The 24,922-nt window shown below is 34.8% G+C and overlaps 2 protein-coding genes, 1 long non-coding RNA gene and 1 pseudogene across 3 annotated transcripts; 2 read left to right on the forward strand and 2 right to left on the reverse strand.

Moving 5' to 3' along the window:
- The first annotated feature begins 1,516 nt into the window (after window positions 1-1,516).
- Window positions 1,517-2,953, forward strand: LOC125818233 (uncharacterized). Its single transcript, XR_007442350.1, has 3 exons — window positions 1,517-1,644; window positions 1,722-1,882; window positions 2,730-2,953. It is a non-coding gene; the product is annotated as an uncharacterized LOC125818233 (long non-coding RNA).
- Window positions 2,954-3,678: 725 nt separating this feature from the next.
- LOC125818198 (inner membrane protein PPF-1, chloroplastic) lies at window positions 3,679-10,630 on the reverse strand. The gene is made up of 11 exons (XM_049497742.1): window positions 10,202-10,630; window positions 9,120-9,230; window positions 8,797-8,871; window positions 8,329-8,389; window positions 6,634-6,707; window positions 6,441-6,545; window positions 6,123-6,230; window positions 5,921-6,024; window positions 5,290-5,439; window positions 5,091-5,217; window positions 3,679-3,947 (listed from the first exon to the last, which is right to left on the reverse strand). The coding sequence occupies exons 1-11, from the start codon at window positions 10,523-10,525 to the stop codon at window positions 3,840-3,842; spliced, it is 1,347 nt and encodes a 448-aa protein (XP_049353699.1). The 5' UTR covers window positions 10,526-10,630; the 3' UTR covers window positions 3,679-3,839.
- A 5,739-nt stretch (window positions 10,631-16,369) lies between these two features.
- LOC125818372 (pectinesterase/pectinesterase inhibitor PPE8B-like) lies at window positions 16,370-22,221 on the reverse strand (annotated as a pseudogene).
- A 1,861-nt stretch (window positions 22,222-24,082) lies between these two features.
- LOC125818373 (uncharacterized) lies at window positions 24,083-24,649 on the forward strand. Its single transcript, XM_049497903.1, has 2 exons — window positions 24,083-24,188; window positions 24,252-24,649. Exons 1-2 carry the CDS (start codon window positions 24,083-24,085, stop codon window positions 24,647-24,649), a joined length of 504 nt encoding a protein of 167 aa, XP_049353860.1.
- Window positions 24,650-24,922: the final 273 nt, after the last annotated feature.

Below are 24,922 nucleotides of genomic sequence, written 5' to 3' on the forward strand. Positions count from 1 at the left end.
ATTTTTAAAAGTAAAATAGTCATTATTCAAAAGAGTTTGGAAAAATGTACAACCTTAAAAGGGAAGGACTAATAAGGGAAAAAATTCAAACATTTATCTTAAACTTTGAACAATTTGATTAGTTTAAACAATGAAAAAATGTCTAAAAATTCATTTAATATGAAATAGAAGAAATAATATTTAATAAAACTGTGTGTATATCTTTTATAACCGCGCGAACAACGGACAAGTTCACTAGTTACATTATAATAGTGGAAAAGCCAAAATTACTTGTTCTTATTGCTAAAAACTGGCCATAGAGATCACGAAAATTTCTGCAAGAAGCCTTGTTTGTTGTTATCCGTTTAATTTTATAAATAAAATTCTCTTAGTTCATTAGAAGAATCTCGTAATTCAATCATTCATGACTGTTTATAATTATATCTCTTGCATAACCAGATTGGAGATATCAGAGGAAGATCATCATCTCTGTATTATCAAGAAAACTTCTACTAGTAAATCCGTAAGGTCTATCAAGTTTATTTAGAAGTAAATAATGACATTAACAATACCAATACTATTCATTTTCTAATACACTGTATTCAGTAGTACTATTCTTATTCTAACACACCCTAGTCATTTAGTAATTCATAATACACCCTATTCATCTAATACAACAAACCAAACCGTTGATAAGAAATATTGCCGGCATAACTAATCCACCTTATTTAGTGCTACTCTACCCCTACCAAACGACCTATAAGTCTCAAATGCATTTTAAGCAACCCTCGAGCTGAGTTTGGGTGATGGGATGGAGGGGAAGTATACATAAGCGGATTTACTTTGAAAATTATGGTGCACGTGAAATTATTTCTCTACAAAACTCGATATTTTATGTACATATTTTCTAGAATTGATCTAATATTACCTGTTGACACTCATACCACACAAAAAAAGAAACTAAATGGAGCACTTGATGTGGGTGGTGGGGGGAGAGGCAGACAAAGGCAACAGCATGGTTAGAGCACTTAAGAGGTGAATAATGCGATGGCTTGTAATTCATCATGGACACAATGATGACTGAGCAAGAAGTCAATTCACAATGAGAAGAGAGCCAGCAATTCCTCAAGTTATCACTTGTTACATAAAAATGGGCATAGGATACCCCAGCAACTTTATCTAACAATCCATGTTTTCAAGATTAGTAATGATTACCAATTATATGCTACCTATATTGGAAATCATTTCCCCACTTATAACTTCACCTTCTGCTGCACCCATCCATCTTCAACATTCCAATGCTAAAGATGAAGAGAACAGAACTCCTTCTCTACCTTCTTCTCATATCGACAATATGTGCACATGAGTATAACTTCATTCCCATGGCTCAAGCTATAAAAGCAGGCAAGTTTACGACTCTTCACTGCTAATGAAACACTAATAAATGACTGTGATGCGCTATTTTCTTGATGTGGTAGCTGAAGCAAGTCGTGTTTTTTCTAGTTTCTTCAACTCCGGGATTTCCTATACAAAACAGTTATGTGATTTTAGTAGGCAAGTATATCAATGGGTCTTAACTCTAGCTTCTCTATCGCAGTTAAGTCCAATAAAAGCTCAGTGTTCTACACATTGAGATCAACAAGAGGACACATTCTTGCTAATTTGGTAAGTCTTACTAGTATGGAGTCTCTATTCTGAACTAGTTTATGCATGCAGTTTCTAATCAAACTATTCTGGAGCAGGGGAAGTATGAAAAGATTCATAAACCACCATCTGGACCGAATCCAAATGGAAATCATCGTCCACCATCAAGGGCCAAATCCAACTGGAAATCATCGTCCACCATCAGGCCATGAACAGAAGAATGAGCTAGTCATATGAGACCACAATTATCGAATTGGAGGTTAGACATATATGTATTAGTTAGACAATTTCATATTTAGGCTATTTGTAAAAACAGTGGGATATCCTTTCATCAGATTGGAATTACATTTCCTTCATTTACTAAGCAGTATAGAAAACTGGTCTTTATCTAATCTATAGTCCTTAGACTTCACACCTAGTATGATTTACTGCAAGCAATGTTGTCAATTTACGACTATCAATATCTAGTTCTTAAAAAAGTAAAAATTCCACAGACCATTCTCAAATCTCAACAAGATCAAGACAATTTTGAGTAAAATCTAAAAGTGAAACCAAAACTCATTTACTGAAGGCCAACTTAAGACTGAGCACCTAGGAAACCAAGCTTAATATTGTAGGTCACAAGAGAACGATTTGCATGCTAGCATCAGGAATTGAGAGATAGGGATTAGGATTATTGTAATGACTAATGAAGCAAAATAAAGAAAACCTTGGGCCAGATGCTTAAAATTCTATGCTGCCACCACCTTACTGCAAACTTTGATGCATCAGAACACACTACTGCCCACTCAAGTCGTGGTTAATATTCGTACAATAATTGGAACAACAAAGCCCACATGCTACACATTAACGAATATGGAAAAATTTAGCTTTTCCTAGCTAAGCTCGCCATAAAACTTAAAAGAGCCTGAGTAAATCTTAACCAATTTGCCAACTCAGCAGCTTTCTTCATTTAGCTAATAGTCCTCCAATATATGACCGGCATAAAAAAGGGGCACTAGACACAGACTAAGATACATGTGTCATATATACAAGTTAAATTGCCAACTAAAGTGTGTAGTCTCTCTTTTGCTTTAGTTGTCTCTTATCAAACTGTTGTGAAGCAGGGAATATACAAGAAGGATCCATATACCACTACTGGGCCAAAGCCAACTAGAAATTGTCGCCTGCCATCAATGCTATGAGCAAAAGAACAAGCTAGCCGTACGAAATCATGATATTTGCTGAGAGTTGGAGGTTAGACATATATCTAATAGTTAGAAGATCTAAGATTTAGGTTATTTTGCTTGTACAAACACTGGGATATCTTTGAGATTGGAACTTTATTAACCTTCACCAACTGAATTGTCGGAAGAGTAATGTTGTCTAGTCTAAAGTCCTTGTTGCTCCACTTCTAATGTGCTCACTGCAAACAATACTATCAAAATTCATAAATATCAATATTTAGTTCTCTATAAACACTGAAAAAGTATTAATTCTACATGGCATTTTCAAGGTATTAACAAAATGAAAACGTTTTGCATAAGCTGGTCGCCAAACCGAAGCTCCTTTTTTTGATATCCGATAAATCAATGAGGGTCGGTGGTACGTGGTTCGAAACTCTATCAATAATGCTCTCCTTACTCTTCTCCACTTAAAATACTAGACTTTAGTCGGCAGCCGGATTCGAAGCCCTGATCCGCACCTAGCCCATACATCATTTGCTGCATTCTTACCCTGAGACAAACTCCCAGGGGACCAGACCGAAGTCCATTTGTGAAGACGAACTCTAACCAGGATACTACAAAAAGCAAACTAATCTTGTAAGGAAAGAAAACCACTTCCACGGTAGGCATCATTGATGCAGAGGAAAGTAGGCAACTAATGAGTAAAATAGAGGAAAGCTTAGGCCCACAGCTTAAAATTAAATGGTTCTGATCAAACCCTCTCATTAAACAAACTTATTGTTAGCTTAAGTCATGGTTACTGTTTGCAGGAGGATTGGTACAAGAAAGCCCACAAGTTACACATGAAAGCAATATGATAAATTTAGCTTCTGCTTGCTAAGCTGGTGCTTTGAAAGCTCGTGAATTCACTTTTGCATACTTATCAGGTTCTCGTCATTTGGCAGGTAGCCATTAAATAGATGACCGACATGAAAATGGCCACTATACACTAACTAAAATACATATTTGAATATACAAGTTAAACTGACAGCTAAGAATTGATTTACCACTTTACACAGCACGCTTCCTTTTTGATCTCTTACTCTTCCTTGGCCCTGAGTAATTTGGAACTTCTTTACTACTGCTAGAAGCATAAGCCTCTTCCAGAACTTCTTCATCCTGCAACCAATATTTATCAAGTATATAAGCTCATATTCAGAACAGTGCCTTCCAATTGAAAATTTAAAAGTCTGCCACGCAGCACCAAATAAAACAACTCATCTTGGAGGTACTAAGAAATTATTCTTTCCCTCCTCATCAAACTGAATCAATTAAGATTTTGAAATGTTCCAGAGCTATTTAGGTATCCACGAGCTTAGAATTACGTATGCATATATCTCTAGTCTTTGAGTGAAGCCCTTCAAACTTTCAGCTTGATCACATAACCAATCACTATGCATTTTTGCTCAAGATTATTGATTTAAAATTGAATTTTTGATTAATCCTTGCTTAAGCTACAGAGAAAAGAAATTATTCAGAACACTAGAGACATAGATTTTTCAATTTATTCTTTCCTCAACCGCCTCTCCTCAAGCAAACGAATTACGGAAAATAGCCAGAAATATATAAGGAGACACAGAAAATTGGGATCTATAAATGTAATACACTATTAGACCACAAATATCGAGCATATGTGTCTTCATGCACTTCAATTTACCAAAAAGCAGAACCACTGGATTAATGATTAGAGAAGTCAAGACACTCCTAATCAAAAACAAACTCCAATCAACTGGAGAAAGATCTATTTTCAGACAGCAACTACAAAATTACATCTATGTTATCATCACATGCAACTTTTGTCTAATAGTGTTAGAGTACGGATTCTGTAGCGATATTTTTGCCAATATATGTCGTTTGCTAGTTCAGAAATGTACTCAAGCACCCTTAGAAAATGGAAGACCAACCTACGGAATGACAAGAAATAAAAACTATGACCCTTTCCAACTCTCACAAAGTGAATCTGTCTCTTTTCTTTTGTTCCTCTTTGTTGGGTAGTATTTCTTTTCACTCTCACACAAATGTTCTCTTCTTAGACTTTGACTTGCATTTTAAGTCAAAAAAAGGAAGAATAGTACTTTCAGACAGAGAACTTGTGTAATGCAATAAATCGCCGTGCCTTATTAGGCTGAAAGCCATCCACGTCTTTTATTGTTATTGACATGCCATTTCATATTCGACTAACAACTAAATTTAATCATGCAAACATGTCTCGGGTGAACTTGTCAGCAGAGATCATATGCAAAACAACAATTTGACATTTACCTTGGGCTTGGTGTCATCATCTTGTTCGTCCTCGGAATCAGATATAGAAGCAGAAAGTTCAACCTTATCTGTAGGGAGTGCCTTGGTTGACTTTTTCATCTTTTCATCTTCTTTTAGCTGCCTGAATCTGTTTCCATAAACTTTCTTGTTAGCTAGGTAGACATTGTAAAGTTGATTAACTTTGAAGTATTATACACACCTCTCTCCGGATTGTTCAGGTTGAGAGGTAGTTCTCTTTGCACGTCCAGCACTGATGATACCACCGGCATCTCCACTCACAGCAGGCTTTGCACCACCTAACTTGCGCAACCATACCTGCTGTGCTGTGGTCAGCACATTATTTGTGAACCTTGAAATTCAACATAAAAGGCACAGGTTAAGAAAATCATCTTGCTTCATTGATTATAATATCCAGAACAAGAATCTACTTTTGAGATAAAGAGATAAAAGGCAGAAGCATGATAATTTGTCATTTGTTGCCTCAATGATGAGAGAGAACTTAAAAGAAAAACAAATAGAAGAGATATGGAGCAACTATTTTGACATGTCTTTTCAACGGAAAGTATGAAAGCGCTAAGACAGTATAAGGATATCTATGTGTATAAAGGCAGCAACAAAATTTCTTTATCCTCTCATCTCATTCAGTGATGAGGTCACTGGAAACAAGTGAATAGCAAATTGCAATTTACTAAACTGCAGAGTAATATAGTTTTCATTAATAAAAATGATAATTCACATCAGCATGTTCATAGGAACATATTTGTTTAAGACCAATACTGTAATTCTGTATCAGAGGCAATATTACATTATTCCTTTAAGTAAGAGCTCACCAGTAAATTGTTAACCCTGATGGAACAGACAAAGAGAAATAGCCAATCATGAGCGGAAGGAACTTGAAAACCAGAAGTGTGTTCTTTTGAGACGGATCATCTGTCTAAGAAAAGATATCAAGGATTTCAATATAACATGACAGAAGCACCCATAAATTGGGATCAGAAGGAAATAAGCTGGACAATAAATTCAGAATCATACTTGGGGAGGTTTCATTATCTCCATTGAAACATATTGTGAAACAATTAGCAGGACAGGCAAAATGAGGTAAGCCACCGTGTCATGCCAACCCAAAGGCGGATGCCCATCCTGAAAATGTCAACAGATTTCATGTCCGCAATCATACTAAACTGTACTTAGTATTACAAGCGGATTTATCTTCTGGGCCCAAGAATTTATAGGAAAGACAATTTGGCGAGATGAAAGCGGGAATTGCTCCATCCTCTTTGAGATTAGGAAGATTACTCAAAATAAAGTTTCAGACATGGTATAAAGGTGTAATTAGGATATGACACTGACCACAAATGGGAATAACCAAGAAACTCCAGATCCACTTTGTCGAGCAGCTATAGTAGTCGGGCCTCCCAAAGAAGGGATCCAAAAGAAACCTTCAGTCAGCAATCCCTTTTTCAGAATGAAAAAAGGTAAATAAACTCATTATTTGTTTGAATCAATAAGTAAGAACATACAATAATACTAACTTCTTCAGTACCTCATTTGCCACATTGGAGAGGGCTTGATAAAGACCAATCCAAACAGGTATAGTAGCCAAAGTTGGGAAACATCCTGTTATAGTGTAACCACAAAAAAAGAAAAAGATAAACCACAATGGAAATGCAAGGACTTGCTACATTCAGTACATGGAAGCCAAACTTACGATGGAACAAAATATAAATCCAAACCATACAGAAGCTCACAGCACTCATTATTTTTTATGGCATGGTCTCTTAATAACTGGCATTGAAAATTGCAGTTAGTCGATATGCTACAATTAGCACATGTCAAACAATTTGTAGTTTTTATATTGCAGTGGGCTCATTAACCTTGTGGAGGTTTATTGAAGAGACAACCTGCCCATTAATGATGCAGTTAAGCTTCAAGTCAATGCATATTTAACAGCATACCTTAGCTCTACTAACTCTCTGTCACAACTAAAAAGGCATAGTAATTGAGTGTATATTTCAATTCATCATATGTTTTAGAATAGTGGTGTTCGCATAAGACTTAAACCCTTGGGCATAAAGTTGAATTTTTTTATGCCATTTATAACCACTTCAATGCAGCTATTGGCCAGACAGCTCATCGGATACTGCACCTGAAAACATACCGCATGTTGCTAAGTAGTTGGGAGCCCTTGCTTCTTACAAGCCAAACCCTTTCTTCTTTTACAACACATAGCCTCGAAGGACTATCGCTAGGATACATAAGAAAGAAGAGGTTGACTAACTTAAAGCTATTGTTTATCATTTGAATTAAAACAGGAGATGAAATACATTAAAAAGCAAATTTAAGTTCATAGATCAGTGTTCTCTGGCATTGAGGAACTAGTTTGGTGTTCATGATCATCTATGGTTTTCCAACCATTGTGTAAACTAAGTCAAAAGTTGCACTTATGTGGTAGTGTTTGACTTGGCACAAAGTTTAAGAAAGAAAGGAAGACTTTTGAAATTTGTGGTCTAAGCGAACCTTAAGACATTTATGTGGCTATAAATCATATTCATTAAGAGTACAAAGGGAGTTTTAAAGTTAAGCTGTTTCTAATTATAGAAAGGTGACATTCTTTTGGGAAAAACTAAAAAGGAAAGGGTGCCACATAAATTGAGACGGAGGGAGTAAATGTTTAGATGAAGACGCATTACTGGAGTTCCTCAGTTCCATACATTCATAAATGGCAACTGAGTTTTTGTACTAGAGTTCCTCAGTTCCATATTGTGCTGCTTCGACGGAATAAAATATCAGACTTACCCCCCAAAAAATAAGGAAAAAGGGAGTTGATGAATTGAGAGCTATGAATGAGGAACTAACTTAATGACAACTTCATATGCCACAGACACCAGAGATTGAAAAGGAATAAAACTGAAATCCAGATCAAACAAATTCTGGAAGGAAGAATATCACTAGGCAACCAGTTCTAAGATGTACTAAAATAAGACTAACAATGCAAAAACTAGACCACAGAGGGACAAACTATGAATCAACAGATACCTTATTCTTTAACTGATTATATGGCTCTTACAACTCCAGGAGATACAATTTGTGATTCACTACTAGCTAGGAAAGAAAGCCATGGCAAGTTTCTTACAACATATATGCCCAATGCTTTAAACCAACTAAGAAGATCAAACAGAAATAGCAAATGGAAGCATAACTAGAGAAGAGACCGCTGACTGCAAGAATGAAAAATTACCAGCAAGAGGATTGACCCCTGCCTGCTTATATAAACGTGAAGTCTCAAGTTGGATTCTCTCCTGAATGAAAGACAAGATCAAAGATGTAAGTTTGTTTTCTAAACACCTCATGGAAAGGACACAACAATAATCATAATTCTGTAAGTATAGCTTCACAACATTAGAAACACCTTTCCTTTTATTGAACAAGTTTTTTTATCACCATAAGCAATGCCCTTTTCTCTTTTGATAAGAGAAGTAATACTATAGCCACACAAAATAATAAAACTCTGAAGTACCCATATTAATCTGAAATCTAACAAGCAAGTTGTAACAGTTACAATATCAATTTGCTAATACTTCACTCTTTTTTACAGCACTCAGTACCAAAGAATACACATACATAAGTCAAATTTGGAAGGTCATATAGTTCTGAAAAGAAGTTTAGATGAAACAGAAAGTATCAATCAACATGAATTTGAGCGCACCTGATTTCCAGCATATCTTTGTTGAATAGCTTTGATCTTTGGTTGGAGATTTTGCATTGCTAAAGTTGATTCAACCTTTCAAATGACATAATGTCATACATCAGCAATAACTCCATTGCAGTGATTTAACGATTAATGAGGAATAAAGGAACAGGGGACTCCTGTTGACTTGAGTTTGACAAAACAATCAGTTCTATTAATTTAAGTTCTCATTCCACTGCACTATTAATAATACTAGACAGACGTAACTAAGTGGCAAGACCTGAAATATCAGACCAACTCTATAACATCCAGGTCTAGCAGCAACTGCATCACAGGCTCACCTGTTGCTTTGTCAAAGGGAAAGTGGCAGCTTTAACCAGGAGAGTAAGCAATATGATTGCGAATCCATAGGAATAAGGCACATGCACAGTTTGCAGTCCATCCTTCATTACCTGAAAAGAGAAAAGTGAATGAGTGAATATAGAGTACATGAGGCATAATAGTACCAGTATTGCAAAAAGACGGTCTTTTTAAAACTAAAACCAAAAGATAATGCATCTAGAACTGAAACAAAATAAGCTTCAGTACTTGTGCTTCGCCATGTGATCTACTGAAGACAACCAACCTGTTGTCCTATGATAATCTTGATAAGGTTTATTCAGCATCCACTAAATTCCTTTTTCTTTATTTAAGAGGAAAGACAGAAGGGGAGGAGGAGAGTGGATGGTATGATAAGGGGGAAAATCTGGTTGTCGACTTGTATTAACATGAAAGATGACAAAATTTAATAGAGAAGTTTTTCAATAGGTAGAAAAAAATCCAAAAAAGAAAGGTTAGTTTACTTCAAGTGTTACTAAGGTGAAAAGCAAAAATAAATTTAAAAGAAACATACCCTCAGGTTTGTTAGAACTTTAACTGCAAAGCATAAATAAAGTGTGGACTTTAATGAATAAAGGCGCAAATGAGGAGAAAAATAGAATACCTGTATAAGTCAAGAGTAATAACTGTAAACACAAACAACAACTATCCAGATAAAGTAATTCATAAAATTTTACTTAAGTTAAATAGTTATTGTTTAGTAGCTAGACAAAATCTTAGTAGGAAATAGTAGGAAACATGATGTCAAACAATACTAGATCCCAATACTTCTTCGGCCTGCCTCTACCTCTCCTAATGCCCGCTATTGCCAACCCTCACACCTTCTCACTAGGACTTCTACGGCTTCCCTCAAGTTGTTCACCTCTCCTACCTTCTCCAAATATCTTCATTCCTAATCTTAAACTTAAAAAACTATATAAACATGAAATAAATACACAAGGAAGCAAGTGAAATCATTATTATGAATATGCCCAACTTATATAAAATCTAAAAGGCAGTAACAATGATCGTAATTAGTTCAAAAGTATGTGTAACAAAATTTAACCTTCAACACAACTTCCATGGCGTCAGAAATGAAAGCAAACCAACCACCACTTTTCTGAGCAGTACCGGCGGCAGTAACATCGGAAGCAACACCAGGATCAGCCGCGACAGCAGCATCAGCTAACGTATAGAGAAGTCCCTCCGCTCGGCTTACAACAGCTTCAAAATCAAAATGAGAGTGAAGCGAGTGAATCGGGGGAAGGCCATGGAAGCTGAATTTCACTCTAGTAGAGATAAGCCTTCGCCGGTGAAATACATGGCGAGAGAGCGACGGCAAAGGAGTTCCGATGAACGACGACGGAGATGATATCAAAGTTTTCGCCATGGGAAAAATTTCTCCGGCGAAGATGAACGGAGAAAAATGGGAAGAGTTCAATTCAGCTTCTCATAGAAGAGAGGGAAATTTGTGGATTGGATGAGTGGCAGCTATTAGAAGAGAAAAAATATCCATATCCATTTTTTCCTTAATTGGGAATTAAAATTCCGTTATTTTGTTTGGTATTTCGTTGTGGTTAGTCCACGACTACTAATTTTTCTAAAAAATAAATAATTCAAAATCTATTAATCCTATATTATTTATTATAAAAAAATATCTATAGTAATAATTATATTTCAACTAGTGACGGATGCCTATTATTGGGTTTATGATCTTTTTTCCCTTCCTATGTGGATAAATAAAAGTCTTATTAGGACTAGCCCACTTAAGCCCATAACCCAAAATATTATGTGGCATATATAAGGCTTATTTGGTCTTATTTTCAGAAACACAAGAGAGAAAAATCAAGAGAGTTTCGTTTTAGAGATTGAGAGAAAACGAGAAAAAATCCCTTTTTTGCTTCTGGAAATTTTCTGCTCAGGCAGTCCACTTCAGACAGAATTTGCTGCTTCGTTAACCATTGGATCGTGCTCAAATTTGAACTGGGAGTTCTCAGCATCTGGTTCTTGCAATTCAACGGTGGAGATCGGATTTGGAGGTCTGTAGCTTCTGATTTTGGGGAGTGAACAGTAGCGCGTTTTTGGGTGAAATCTCTTCTTTAATTCTCTAGTTTTTGTGCAATCTTGATTTGTTGTTGCTCGTTGTTTGGCACTTGTTTTGTGGCCAATTTTGGAGAACAATTTTGTAACTCTTGGTGTTTATAGTGGAGCTTTTGGTCCTGTGGTTTTTTACTCTTCACATCGAAGGGTTTTCCACGTAAATCGTTATGTCTTGTGTGATTGGGTTATTCTTATCTTGTCGCTTTAGTTTGATTGATATACTTGCTGTCCATTCTTCATATTGCTTAATTTGGTTTGTCTTCTCTTGGTTCAAATTGAAAGGGAAAGTTTAGATTTGGGTATTATTCCGCTGTTATCCTGTCTGACATTCTTGTTAGTGCCTTGTCTTTCCCAACAAAGTGGTATCAGAGCATTGGTTGTTGTTCATTATTGATTTGAATTATGGAGATAAATATGAGCAAGATGGTTTGTTTGAATGGTAGTAACTATCATATTTGGAGAGGCAAGATGAAAGATCTTCTATTTGTCAAGAAAATGCATTTACCTGTCTTTACCTCTAATAAACCCCAATCCATGACAGATGAGGAATGGGAATTTGAGCACTTGCAGGTTTGTGGCTATATTAGACAATGGGTTGAAGATAATGTTCGAAATCACATTGTGAATGAGACACATGCCAGAAGTTTGTGGGACAAGCTCGAGACGCTATATGCTTCGAAGACTGGCAACAATAAGTTGTTTCTATTGAAACAATTGATGAATATCAGGTATAAAGAGGGCACTCCTATTTCTGATCATATTAATGATTTTCAGGGTGTTCTTGACCAGCTATCTGGAATGAATGTAAAATTCGATGAAGAAATACAGGGACTATGGCTTTTTAATACTCTGCCAGACTCTTTTGAAACTTTTTGAGTTTCTTTGACTAATTCTGCTCCCAGTGGTGTTGTGACCATGGAATATGCTAAGAGTGGTGTCTTGAATGAAGAGATGAGAAGAAGATCTCAAGGCTCAACTTCTTCTACTTCACACTCTGATGTTTTGGTTACTGAAGATAGGGGTAGAAACAAGTTCAGAGGTCAGAGTGACAGAGATAAAAGTAGAGGTAAGTCAAGGTCTAAATACAAGAATGTTACATGTGACTATTGCCACAAGAATGGGCATATCAAGAAATTTTGTTTTAAGTACAAGAGAGATATGAGACAACAAAATAAAGAAGGTGACAATGAAAATCGTGTTGATGTTGTTGCTAATGATGTCTTCTTGTTTCTTGTGATGAAAATGCCGTCAATCTTGTTCGTGATGAGTCTAGCTGGTTTGTGGATTCTGGTGCTACTTCTCATGTCACGCCCAAGAAGGAATTATTTTCTTTTTATACTCCAGGTAATTTTGGGATGTTGAAAATGAGTAATAATCATGAGGTTGCAGTTCTTGGTATTGGGACAGTTTGTTTGGAAAGTAACAATGGTTCCAAATTAGTTCTCAATAATGTCAAACATGCTCCAGATATTCGCTTGAATTTGATTTCTGTGGGATACCTTGATGATGAGGGTTATGTTAATACCCTTGGTGCTGGCCAGTGGAAGCTTACTAAAGGTTCGATGATTGTAGCCCGTGGTGATAAGTTGTCTAACTTGTATGTTTTTCAGAGCTCCACTTTTAGAGGCTCAATAAATTTGGTGGAGAATGATACTTCATCATTGTTATGGCATAGAAGACTGAGTCATATGAGTGAGAAGGGGATGAACAATTTGGCTAAGAAGAATTTGCTTTCTGGAGTGAAACAAGCAAAGTTGAACAAATGTGTTCATTGCTTAGCAGGTAAACAGAAGAGAGTTTCTTTTCAGAGTCATCCGCCTTCAAGAAAGCTTGATTTGCTGGAGTTGGTACATTCTGATTTGTGTGGTCCTTTTAAGGTAAGGTCTTATGGTGGTGCACTTTATTTTGTGACTTTTATTGATGATTATTCACGCAAACTCTGGGTATTCTCTTTGAAGTCCAAGGATCAGGTACTTGATGTGTTCAAGAGTTTTCAGGCCTTGGTTGAGAGACAAACAGGGAAGAAATTGAAATGCATTCGTTCTGATAATGGTGGTGAGTATATTGGCCCCTTTGATAGATATTGCAGAGAGCAGGGTATTCGGCATCAGAAAACTCCTCCAAAGACTCCTCAACTAAATGGTTTGGCGGAGAGGATGAATAGAACTCTTGTTGAGAGAGTTAGATGTATGCTTTCAGATGCTAAGCTGCCAGATTCCTTTTGGGCAGAAACACTTAATACTGTTGCATATGTTATCAATTTATCTCCTACTGTTGCTTTGAATGGTGATGTCCCTGACAGAGTTTGGTCTGGTAAGAATGTTTCTTATGATCATCTTAAAGTTTTTGGGTGTAAAGCCTTTGTGCATGTTCCTAAGAATGAAAGGTCAAAGTTAGATGTTAAAACTAGGAAATGTATCTTTGTTGGTTATGGTCAAAATGAATTTGGCTATCGTTTCTTTGATCCAGTTGAGAAGAAACTTGTTAGAAGCCGTGATGTTGTGTTCTTTGAAGACCAAACAATTGAAGATCTTGACAAAGTTGATTCTCAGAGTAGTGATAGCCTAGCTGATGTTGATCCAGTGCCTTTGACTATTCCACCAGGTGAAAATCTTCATGAAAATCAAGTTGATATTGAAGATGGTGATCATATTCAGAATGACCAGTATGCTGCTGATGCTCCAGTGCAAGACGATGTGGTTGGTCTGCAACCAACTATTATTGATGCTCCAGAGAGTTTTCTCAGAAGATCTACTAGAGAGAAAATACCTTCATCTCGTTATTCTTCCAATGAGTATGTACTCTTGACTGATGGGGGAGAATCAGGGAGTCTTGATGAGGCCATGGAAAGTGAAGAAAAAGAAAAGTGGTTTGATGCTATGGAGGATGAAATGAAGTCTCTACATGATAATCATACCTTCGATTTGGTTATGTTACCTAAAGATCGAAAAGCTTTGAAAAACAGGTGGATTTTCCGAGTTAAACATGAAGATGGTAACCCAATTCCACGGTACAAGGCTAGATTAGTTGTGAAGGGTTTTAGCCAGAAAAAAGGGATTGATTTTGATGAGATATTCTCTCCAGTTGTGAAGATGTCATCCATTCGTGTGGCTCTAGGCTTGGTTGCAAGTCTGGACTTAGAGGTTGAACAAATGGATGTTAAAACTGCTTTTCTCCATGGTGACTTGGATGAAGAAATTTATATGGAGCAGCCAGAAGGCTTTGAAGTCAAGGGAAAAGAGAAGTATGTTTGCAAATTGAAGAATAGCTTGTATGGTTTAAAACAAGCTCCCAGGCAATGGTACAAGAAGTTTGTTTCTTTTATGAGTCAGCAGGGCTTCAAGAAGACTTCTTCAGACCATTGTGTTTTTGTGCAAAAATTCTCTGATGGTGACTTTATTATCGTTTTGCTTTATGTTGATGACATGCTTGTTGTTGGTCATAATGCTTGCATGATTAAAGAGTTGAAGCAAGAGTTGAATAAGTCTTTTTCTATGAAAGACTTGGGACTAGCAAGGCAAATTCTTGGCATGCAGATTGTCCGTGATAGAGATGCCAAGAAGTTGTGGTTGTCACAAGAAAAGTATATTCAGAAAGTGTTTCGTAGATTTAACATGGACAAAGCTAAGGTTGTCAATACACCTTTAGCTATGCACTTCAAATTGAGTACTAGACATTGTCCTTCTAGCTAGTGATGGTGAGAAGGAAGATATGAAGAAAGTTCCTTATGCTTCAGCTGTTGGTAGTTTGATGTATGCGATGGTGTGTACAAGACCAGATATTGCTCATGCTGTTAGTATTGTTAGCCGTTTTCTTTCTAATCCGGGAAAAGAGCATTGAAATACTGTTAAATGGATTATGAAATATCTTTGTGGCACTTCTAGTTTGAGTTTGTGTTTTGGTACAGGGAAGCCTATTCTTTGTGGTTACACTGATTCAGACATGGCTGGTGATGTTGATACTCGTAAGTCTACTTCAGGCTTCTTGATTACTTTTGCAGGGGGAGCTGTGTCTTGGCAATCAAGGTTGCAAAAATGTGTTGCTTTATCTACTACAGAGGCTGAGCTTATTGCTGCTGTTGAAGCTTGCAAAGAGTTGATCTGGATGAAGAGATTTTTGGGGGAACTTGGTTGTGCTCAAGAGAGGTATGTGCTTTATTGCGACAGTCAAAGTGTTATTCATCTTGGCAAGAATTCTACATTTCATGGTCGGTCTAAACACATTGATGTGAGGTATCATTGGATTCGAGATGTGTTGGATTCTAAGTTGCTTGAACTTGAAAAGATCCATACCAATGATAATGGTTCCGACATGATGACTAAAGCTTTGCCAAGAGGGAAGTTTGAGGATTGTTGCATGATCGTCGGGATGGCGGTCTCCTCCACATAGTTGTGAGGGGAAGAATTGTTAGATAAATAAAAGTCTTATTAGGACTAACCCACTTTAGCCCATAACCCAAAATATTATGTGGCATATATAAGGCTTATTTGGTCTTATTTTCAGAAACACAAAAGAGAAAAATCAAGAGAGTTTCGTTTTAGAGATTGAGAGAAAAAGAGAAAAAAATCCCTTTTTTGCTTCTGGAAATTTTCTGCTCAGGCAGTCCGCTTCAGACAGAATTTGCTGCTTCGTTAACCATTGGATCGTGCTCAAATTTGAACTGGGAGTTCTCAGCATCTAGTTCTTGTAATTCAACGGTGGAGATCGGATTTGGAGGTCTGTAGCTTCTGATTTTGGGGAGTGAACAGTAGCGCGTTTTTGGGTGAAATCTCTTCTTTAATTCTCTAGTTTTGGTGCAATCTTGATTTGTTGTTGTTCGTTGTTTGGCACTTGTTTTGTGGCCAATTGTGGAGAACAATTTTGTAACTCTTGGTGTTTATAGTGGAGCTTTTGGTCCTGTGGTTTTTTACTCTTCACATCGAAGGGTTTTCCACGTAAATCGTTGTGTCTTGTGTGATTGGGTTATTCTTATCTTGTTGCTTTAGTTTGATTGATATACTTGCTGTCCATTCTTCATATTGCTTGATTTGGTTTGTCTTCTCTTGGTTCAAATTGAGAGGGAAAGTTAGATTTGGGTATTATTCCGCTGTTATCCTGTCTGACATTCTTGTTAGTGCCTTGTCTTTCCCAACACCTATGTTGCACATCCCTTCGTGATAGCACCCGGTCTTCTATTCTTGTACTCCAGATAATATGGTCAGCGGCTAACAATAGATTTATTTGTCAATTCAATTCATTCAACCCATCCTCTAGGATCTATCAAAGTTACCGATGTAACTTTTCATTATCACAGTCCAAGAAAATATACCCCACAACCAACCTAAATATGTTGTGACGTTGTCCGATTTCTCCAAATCGTGGGTAGCCTTTATAATGCAATTTTGAAGCACTATTCCAGTTGATACAAACTCAAGCTCTCTGTGTTGCGCTATGATTGTGTTATATTGCCTCGTAATTGGAGTGTGTGTTTCAATCAACAGTTTTGGAACATGGTTATTGCGTCCAGGGGCGGATTTACCTTAGGCGCGCATGTAAGGGTGTCAATGGTATGATTCGGTCAGTTATTTTTTTAAAATTATACCATCTCAATTTTTTGGTTATTTTATAATATATAACTAAAATTAGATTTTTTTAAAATCATCCCAATCATATCGGTTTCTCTTCTGTATTGGTACGGTTCGGTTAATTTTTTTATTTTTTTTTACTTTTAAAATGTCACCTCAAAATATACTACTACTAAAATATTTCTTTCGCAAATATGTTTTTGAAGAAGCACTATAATTCTTCATCAAGAAGATAAGAATGTAAAACCTTGTTACCGTATTGTTTGATTTTAAAAATTTAATAAGAGTGTTTGCATATATTTTGTTGTATTGTTTGATAGAGTATCTATTACAATATCTTTAATTTTAAACCTAATTAAGTAAAGGTTAATTAAAGAGCGAAGACCCAAAGTTGTCTAGTCACTAGAGGTCTAGGACCTATGTTATAATTATATTTTAAAATTATTATAAAATATATTTATATATTGAATTTAACTTATTGTTAATACATAAAATATATTTACATACATGTAAGGTTATTCGGTTCGGTTTGGAAATTTTTTGGTTTTTTCAATAAATTAAAAATACCATCCCAATTGTTCGAGACGTTATACACTTAAATAAAAGTCCACAGTTTTATTGAAAAAATAAAATAAATCGGTTCGGTTGGGTTCGATCGATTTGGTCGGTTTTCATATTCTTTTGACACCCCTAGGAGCAGGTATGTCACGTGACATGGCTTCATCGAATTTTTTTATTAAATAAGTATAAATAACTGAAAAACAAAATATAAATAAAGACCAATACACTAAAGTGACACTCCTTATACCAAAGATGAGTGTAGGTCATTTGGTTAGGGGTCATAACTTTTGGTTAGATGTTGGGGGGTTCGAACCTCAATATCACATTTTTCTTTCTTAGTTAATTTTTTTAATTTAAACTTATTTTCGCTACACACATAAAAATGCTAAAAAAATTCTTAATTTTTAAAATAATATTATAATTTTTTATTTTATTTTAAAACGTGACACCGCTTATGAAAAATCATGCGTACGCCATTGATTGCGTCACAACTTATAAAATTTATTGTGCCATAGATTTCACAATGTGGTAGAATTGATATTGCCTTTTCACATACAGAGTGTCTTGATACCCGTTGAAACGACATCTATAAAAGGATGTTGAATCTGCTTCAACTTTTAATGTCACTGCTGCCTGATGCTTTATGGGTCCAAAATTATTCCTAAAAGTTATGTCTTGGTTTGTGAAGTCATTGTCAACTATTAGGGTTTTGCCCTGATTTTTTTAATCATATATTAAGTTTTATTTTTTCCTTAAAGTATTACCATAAATACTTGAACTTTTTCTAGAAAGAAAATATAATTCTTTTTCATATTTAGTTATTTTTTCTTAAGAGAAAAAGTTTGGAGATCTATAAATTGAAGATCCATATTTTCATAGCAGAACACATAGAATCCACAATATAGTCATTTAAGAGTTTTGTTTATGGGGAGATTATTCTCCCAATATAGTTTATGTTTTTTAATATTAATTTCAATATGTAGGTCGCTTGACCAAATCATATCAATATTATGTCTTTAGTATACTTTTATTTATCGTGTAATTTATCAACCACATATGATTTGCAATTGTAAATTTTCTCATGACATCCTAATCACTTTCGAACCCAACAAGTGATATCAGAGCACATGGTCCAACGATCATATGGTTCGATGGTCCAATGATTCAATGGTTAAATAGGGTTGAAAACAAGTCTAAGCAGTTTCAAATCAATTTGCAATAAATTTGATGATAATGAAGATTTTGTCTAGCTACATATGGTGAAAAAGTTTTAAACCACATTTTCAACATTTTTGTTACTGTAATTTTAAAAATAAACATAAGATATTTTAAAACCATTTTAACACATATTTTAAACCTTATTTTTAACTATGACAAGCAACATTAATTGAGATTTGTGAAGAACAAGATTATCATGCATAAGAAAAAGACGGATCATGTTTCGTCAAGAAAATTCAGTCATAAGAGGAGATTTGTTAGGGTTTTGCCATGATTTACTTACCATATTTTAAGTTTTATTTTTTCCTTGAAATAAAGTCAAAGTATTATTATAAATGCTTGAAGTTTTCCTGAAAAGAAAATATAATTTTCTTCCATATTTGGTTATTCTTTTCTTAGAGAAAAAGTTTGGAGATCTATAAATTGAAGATTCATATTCTCATAGTAACACAATAAAATCAATAATGTAGTCGTTTAAGAGTTTTGTTTATGAGAGATTATTCTTCCAATATAGTTTATGCTTTTTAATATTAGTTTTCAATATGTAGGTCGCTCAACCAAACCATATCAATAATATGTCTTTTCTATACTTTTATTTGTCATCTGATTTATTAATCATATATCATTAACACTTGTAAATTTTTGCATAACACACTATTCATTTTCGAACCCAGCTTGTGGTATCAGAGTACATGGTTCGACGATCATATGGTTCGATGGTCCAATGATTCAATGGTTAAATGAGGTTGAACACAAGTTCAAGCAGTTTCAAATCAATTTGCAACAAATTTGATGATAATGAAGATTTTGTCTAGCTACATGTGGAGGAAAAGTTTTAAAACCATATTTTCAATATTCCTATTGCTGTAATTTTAAAAATAAACACAAGATATTTTTAAATCATTTTTAACACATATATTTTTAACCTAATTTTTAATCATGATAATCAGTAGTAATGAAGATTTTGTGAAGAACAAGATTGTCACGCATATAAAGAAGACGAAACAAGTTTTGTCAAAAAATTCCAGTCATAAGGGGAGATTTGTTAAGATTTACCCTAATTTTCTTAACATATTTTTAAAGAAAGTTTGGAGATCCATATTCTCATAGCAGAACACAATAGAATTCACAATGTAATCGTTTAAGAGTTTTGTTTATGAGGAGATTATTCTCCCAATATATTTTATGTTTTTAATATTAGTTTTCAATATGTACGTCGCTTGACCAAACCATATCAATAATATGTCTTTAGTATACCTTTTTTTTGTCGTTTGATTTATCAACCATATATGCTTTGCAATTGTAAGCTTTTGCATGACGCTCTAATCACTTTCGAATCGATCACCAACGACCCTTGCAAAATACGAAAGAAACAATTATAATTCATCAAAATTAATAAAATTCACACACACACACACACACACACACACACACACATACACATATATATAGAAAGAGGTACTTACCAACGATTGCGGTGTCATAGGTTTTGTTGCCATTGACAAAACTTCTATTACCCGTTATTATTGCGGTATTCATCTCTTCGATCAGGACTGTATTAGTCTTCTTTTTAGCAACTCTAATATATTCCTGATACGTGTCTTTCTTGATTTTTATGAAGAATTGCTTGACACTGTGATCTGGGGCCCCAATATTGCTCCAATAATTGTGTTGAAATCTCCAGTCCCATCTTGAGAAACAATCATGGTATACGGTGTTTTCGTTATCAGTTGGCTTTGACAACATATAACTATAGTTGCAGAAACAAACAACACCATTATACTTCCTGCCCTAAAAATTTAAAAAAATATGATCAATTTATGAACAAGAATTATAGCTACAGTCTAGAGATATGTAAGAAGGATATCGCAAAAACTATCTGAGATGACCATCGCAAAGATGATGAACATGCAAGAACTGAAACTCTTCGAGTCACTGAAGGTAATGAGTAAACAACAATTGTGCTTAGCTGTTGATGATTTTTATGAAGTATTCTTAACAATATCCCTCTTTAATATTGTAGCAAAGTTTTAGAAGTATTTTTAACAATCCCTCTCCTTTGTATTGTAGTAAAGGTTTAAATGCTCATTTCTTAAACAATTAAATGTCATCTTCATTTCAATGTATTTTTCTACTATTTGAACAATTACTTATATAGGTAGTATGTAATTGTAGGAACAATTTTAATCCATAGCTTTGTTATAGTATTGTTTTCTTCTTATTATCTTTCTTATTTGGAAATAATCAACTTGTGAATCTTATGAAATTTTCATTTTGTGAAGATATAATCTTGTACTTTCTTCATTCTTTTTGAATGATATTTTAGCTTTTGTAGTATTCTCCAAATTAAATAATTTTTTTATGATATCAAGTTAGTTTTTTTTTTTAAAAGCAATAAATAGATTATTTTTTAAAAAAATTTAGTCATTTGAAACATTTCGTATTTCGTATTTCATATAGAGTGTAGATACAAAAGAATCTATGTCCATCTCTAACTTATTTTCAATCTCTATTAAAAAAATTAAACATATCAAAGAAGGATGGAAACAAGCTGAATTAATTGAATGACAATGGATCCAAGAGGTCTAAGTGGAATGAGAGTAGACCTAATAATTTTAGATCCGCATAAAATTAGCTAATTAATTTATATTTTAATTAGTTAGATGATTTATATTTTAATCGATAAATATATTTTTAATTTATCTCTAACTTATAATTAGAGCTATATAATCTGAATATGAATATTCGAACTCACTTTTGTAATAGAAATTATTTTCCTCAATAATATGAAGAAAAATATTTTTTAATTGGCTCTGATACCACATGAAATATATAACTCAAAGTAAAATAAAATTAAAGATATATTTTTTTAATTATATAATGAATTGTTGTAAATGATAGATATTCATAGATTCATTTAACTGTAGAAGACCAATTCCTTCAAGTAGAAGCGGATCTATTAAGAGTGGTGGGATGTCACGCTTGTTGACATCCAATTTTGGACCTCCACAATATAAATTAATCATCGAGTTTCCTAAATTTCAAATGGTTTGAAATAATTGGATTTATAAAATTCAAAATAATTTTCAAGTCATTTTAAGTAGTTTTGTCATTTTTATAAATTTTAAAATAATAAATGTGATATTTTATAGAATTATGTGTCCAATTAGTATATTTTATGAATGTTCGAAAATTGTCTCAAAAGGATTTTAGCTTTATTTTATTTGGTTATTTAGTCGTTTATAATTAAGTTAATTATTTTATTTTATTAAGATTAAGAAGCTCGTTAATTAATTAATATCAATTTGTCTTATTTAATTACTAGCCAAAGCCTATTTTAACTAAATCAAATTGGCTAAGTTTTTCCTAATCCCCTTTCAATAACCCCTGGCCCACCTATTTCCTAATTCAAGAAACACCCAACATTAAAAATACAATACATGTACCAACCGACCCCTTCCAATAAAATAATAACAACAACTGACCCCACCCCTTTTTCCCTTTTGACTTCTAACATACAATGCATACAATACATACAATTCCAAACAACACTACTTACAATACATCAACAGCAACCAGCCAACCCCACCCCTTTTTCCCTTCTAATTTCAACAATAGCAGCAGCAGTCCAAAATGTCAACATCAGCTGTACGCAGCAGCCCTGCTGCCTCGGATTTTCTGGGATTTTGGAGAAATTTCATATCAAACTCAGTTGCTCCCTGTTGGTCTTGAAAAGAAGCAAGAAATTTGAATTTGAAATGAGAAATTTCACCCGATTTCCCCCTAATTTTCATCTATATAATCATCTTTTTTTATCACTAAAAAAGAGGGAGAAATAGAGGAAAATTAATTTAAAAAAAAGAAGAAGAACAAACCGGAAAGAGTAAAAAAAAAAAAGAACACAAAGTTTGAGTCTCATTTATTAGAATTCAAGTTATTTTATTTTTCGGAACCCATCGAAGCAGGCTCACAGTGGTGGTAATTCTTCGTGGTTAAACTCGTTGTCTCAATTCGCTGCACAGAAAAAGGTAATATCATTCTTCTTTTTTGTTAAATTCCTCTTCATCTCGTGTTCGCATTGTTTGAATTTTTTTGAATTTTGATCATGTTGTTGTTGTTCGCTTTTGGCTCCCATAATGGTGATACCTAGTTGTCGTTTTAGCATTCGAATTTAGCTAAATGTTACTCCTCTTGTTGATAAGATATGGTGTGCTATAAATTTAGTGTAAGCTCGTTTGAATTGAATTACTATGATTTATTAAATGCGTCATTTGTTTAATTTTTTTTCTCAAAGTTAATCAAATATATTGTAAGTTATTATTTTATTTTATTTTTATGCTAAATCTTTATTTTTTCTAAAAAATAGTCAAATATATTTTAGTCAAGTCACAGGTCAACCGCACGTTACGGACACTTCAAATGCTTAAACCTTTCTCGAAGTGTAAATTGAACCCCGAACCCTCTTTGGTATTTCCAAATGATTTTTTCTGTTTAAATCTTTGAAAATTGTAAGTTTTCTTAATTTCTTTAAAAAATTAAGTGGTGATTCAGACTTGTTGATTCATCAAGTTCAAGGAGAATGGGCGATGAAGAATCCTAAAATCTTACCATACGTACAATTGGTACGAAGATTATGCCAAAGATTTAGGAAGACCAAGTTCAGACACACGCCGAGAATACAGAACGAGCTTGCTGATGCCCTTGCAACCATATCGTCCATGATACAACACCCAGAAAAGAATTATATCGATCCACTTGAGATAGTTTTAAAAGAACAACCAGCACATTATTCACATGTAGAAGCAGAATGGGATGGGAATCCATCGTATATCGATGTAAAAAAGTACTTAGAAGCTGGCGAATATCCAAAAAAAGCAACAGGTATTCAGAAGAAAACAATTCGAAGAATGGCAAACAACTTTTTCTTGAATGGAGAGGTTCTTTATAAGAGGACACCCGATTTGGGACTACTGAGATGTGTGGATGCTGCAGAAGCCACAAAATTGCTTGAAGAAGTGCACGCTGGAGTGTGTGGGACGCATATGAATGGGTTTACATTAGCAAAGAAAATCTTAAGGGCGGGATACTTCTGGATGACTATGGAAAATGATTGTGGCCGGTTTGTCCAAAAATGTCATAAATGCCAGGTACACGAAAATTTGATCAAGGTACCACCCTACAAGCTCAATGCGATGAGTTCCCCTTGGCCATTTGTAGCCTGGGGCATGGATGTTATTGGACCGATTGAGCCTGCTGCTTCCAATGGTCATAGGTTCATTTTGGTCGCCATTGATTACTTCACAAAGTGGGTCGAAGCTGCTTCCTACAAAGCTGTGACAAAGAATGTTGTGGCCGATTTTGTTCGCAACAATTTGATATGACGTTTTGGAGTTCCAGAGTCTATCATCACAGACAATGGAGCAAATCTAAATAGTCACTTGATGAAAGAGATATTTGAAAAATTCAAAATTACCCACCACAATTCAACTGCATATCGCCCTCAGATGAATGGAACTGTGGAAGCTGCTAATAAGAACATCAAGAGGATACTGAGAAAGATGATTGACAACTACAAATGTTGGCATGAAAATTTGCCTTATGCTTTGCTAGGTTACCGCACCACAATTTGAACCTCAACTGGAGCAACTCCTTACCTATTGGTATATGGAACAGAAGCAGTGATACCAGCTGAAGTTGAGATACCATCTTTAAGGATTGTTCAGGAAGCTGAATTGAGTAATGCCGAGTGGATTCGTGATCGATATGAGCAATTAGCATTGATTGATGAGAAAAGAATGAGTGTTGTTTGTCATGGTCAGTTGTATCAACAGAGAATGACTCGCGCTTTCAACAAGAAAGTAAGAGTTCGAACATTTGAGGTAGGCCAATTGGTGTTGAAACGCATTTTCCCTCATCAAGAGGAATATAAAGGGAAATTTGCACCTAACTGGCAAGGACCGTATGTTGTCCACAAAGTACTATCAAGAGGAGCTTTGGTTCTAACAGAGATGGACGGTCAGGTGTGGCGCAAAGCTATCAATTCAGATGCCGTCAAGAGATACTACATTTGAAGGATGATACTTCTTTTCTTTATTTCCTTGTAATTGCAGTTTACTTGTAATCATTGTCAGATCATGTTTTGAAACATTCCCCTTGTACTTAAACTATGTTCGACCTGAATTCTCAAGAATGAGATACGTAGGCGGTCTATGTCGACCTCGGTCGTTTCCTTATCAAATTCTCTATTTTTGTCAATTCTCGAGATGGGAACTACGTTTGACCTGATTCTTGCCTCAACAGGATACGTAGGCACCACAAAGGTTCGGTTATATTCCCAATCAGAT

Source organism: Solanum verrucosum, unplaced genomic scaffold, assembly GCF_900185275.1.
Source record: "Solanum verrucosum unplaced genomic scaffold, falcon-dt-bn FXZP01000253.1, whole genome shotgun sequence".
NCBI classification, from domain to species: domain Eukaryota; kingdom Viridiplantae; phylum Streptophyta; class Magnoliopsida; order Solanales; family Solanaceae; genus Solanum; species Solanum verrucosum.